The sequence below is a fragment of the Nanorana parkeri genome, unplaced genomic scaffold (genome assembly GCF_000935625.1).
Source record: "Nanorana parkeri isolate BGI_ZX_2015 unplaced genomic scaffold, ASM93562v1 scaffold1760, whole genome shotgun sequence".
NCBI classification, from domain to species: Eukaryota; Metazoa; Chordata; class Amphibia; order Anura; family Dicroglossidae; genus Nanorana; species Nanorana parkeri.
In genome coordinates, this window is record NW_017308028.1 from 72525 (window position 1) to 74365 (window position 1841).

The 1841-nt window shown below is 57.5% G+C and overlaps 1 protein-coding gene across 1 annotated transcript in view; it reads left to right on the forward strand.

Annotated features, from left to right (window-relative positions):
• The window catches only part of LOC108799565 (membrane transport protein XK-like), an 11199-nt gene that overhangs the window by 312 nt on the left and 9046 nt on the right, over positions 1-1841 (forward strand). Inside the window, 1 exon segment of the mRNA XM_018571442.1 lies at positions 144-483. Within this exon segment, the coding sequence (XP_018426944.1) occupies positions 144-483 (340 nt within the window).

The following is a 1841-nucleotide window of genomic DNA, read 5'->3' on the forward strand; positions in this document are numbered from 1 at the left end:
CTCTCTCTCTCTCTCCCTTTCCCTCTCTCTCTCTCTTATTTATAAAAATATAATCTGGAGGGTGACAACGCTGCTCTGAATTCGGAAGCACTGCAGCATGGTTGTCACCCCGTCACAGGAAGGGTCGGCTGGTATAGATGGGACTGAATAATGATTATAATGGGAGGCCATTGTTCTGCTGATCTCTAATGGTCGCCCCTCCTCTCCCCTCCCCCCACAGATGCGTGGAAGCGCTGGCGGTGTACTTCCAGATGGGCAGCGAGGAGGAACCCTACGTCAGCATCTCCCGGAAGAAGCACCTCCGCAGCTGGGGGGTGTTCGAGGAACAGGAGCTGGAGGTGGGACACTCCTTGCGGAGAATGGCCACGCACCGCAACGCCTTCAAGCGCACCGCCGTGATCCAGGCCTTCCTGGGCTCCACCCCGCAGCTCACCCTCCAGCTGTACGTGACCGTCCTGCAGAGATACGTGTCCCCCGCACGAGGTGAGGAATGGGCCCCGGGGGCCCGCTATGCCCCGACGAACTGTATTGTATTCCTGTCCATGCAGTCCTGAGATTTACACAGCTCTGCCACACAGCACCGCCCTGAGGGCAAGGGGGACCTGTTCCTTTTCCTTGCTGCAGTTTCACCTTCACTTGCAGGTCCGGTGATGCACAGTGATGAGCTCATCTCTCCGTCACTCTGCTCTCTCCTCCTGTCAGCATGCTCCTTGCGCTGTAGCGAACCCGAAAGGAGAAGCGGCACAGCGATGAGCTCATCTCTCCGTCACTCTGCTCTCTCCTCCTGTCAGCATGCTGCTTGCGCTGTAGCGAACCCGAAAGGAGGAGCGGCACAGCGATGCGCTCATCTCTCCGTCACTCTGCTCTCTCCTCCTGTTAGCATGCTCCTTGCGCTGTAGCGAACCCGAAAGGAGGAGCGGCACAGCGATGCGCTCATCTCTCCGTCACTCTGCTCTCTCCTCCTGTTAGCATGCTCCTTGCGCTGTAGCGCACCTGAAAGGAGGAGCGGCACAGCGATGAGCTCATCTCTCCCTCACTTTGCTCTCTCCTCCTGTCAGCATGCTGCTTGCGCTGTAGCGAACCCGAAAGGAGGAGCGGCACAGCGATGCGCTCATCTCTCCGTCACTCTGCTCTCTCCTCCTGTCGGCATGCTCCCTGCGCTGTAGCGAACCCGAAAGGAGGAGCGGCACAACGATGAGCTCATCTCTCCGTCAACTCTGCTCTCTCCTCCTGTCGGCATGCTCCTTGCGTATCAACAGTACCCCTATTGCGAACGCGCGGCACAGCCGACATGAGGGGTGACAACGCTGCTCTGAATTTGGGAGCAGTGCGGCATCGTTTGCCACCCCATCACCCCCAGGGTTAGTGTCCCGCTGATCCTACTGCGGGACGCTAACCCTGGTAGGATCAGCTCCTGATGACATCATCACTGTGCAGCGAAAGAAGGAACGGGAGCCCCTCCTACTGGGAGGCACAGTCTTCTTAAAGGGCCGGCGTCAAGTCAAAACAATGTGGATGTTATTGCATGGGCGTCTTTGCGGTGCGCGAATGCGAAAGGGAGATGATTATGAATGCGTGACAGACGCACGAGCGCGCTATAGTGTTATTGGGGCCCTTAGTGTAACTCGGGCCCCGCCCAGCTAACCCTGGTAGGATCAGCTCCTGATGACATCATCACTGTGCAGCGAAATAAGGAACGGGAGCCCCTCCTACTGGGAGGCACAGTCTTCTTAAAGGGCCGGCGTCAAGTCAAAACAATGTGGATGTTATTGCATGGGCGTCTTTGCGGTGCGCGAATGCGAAAGGGAGATGATTATGAATGCGTGACAGACGCACGAGCG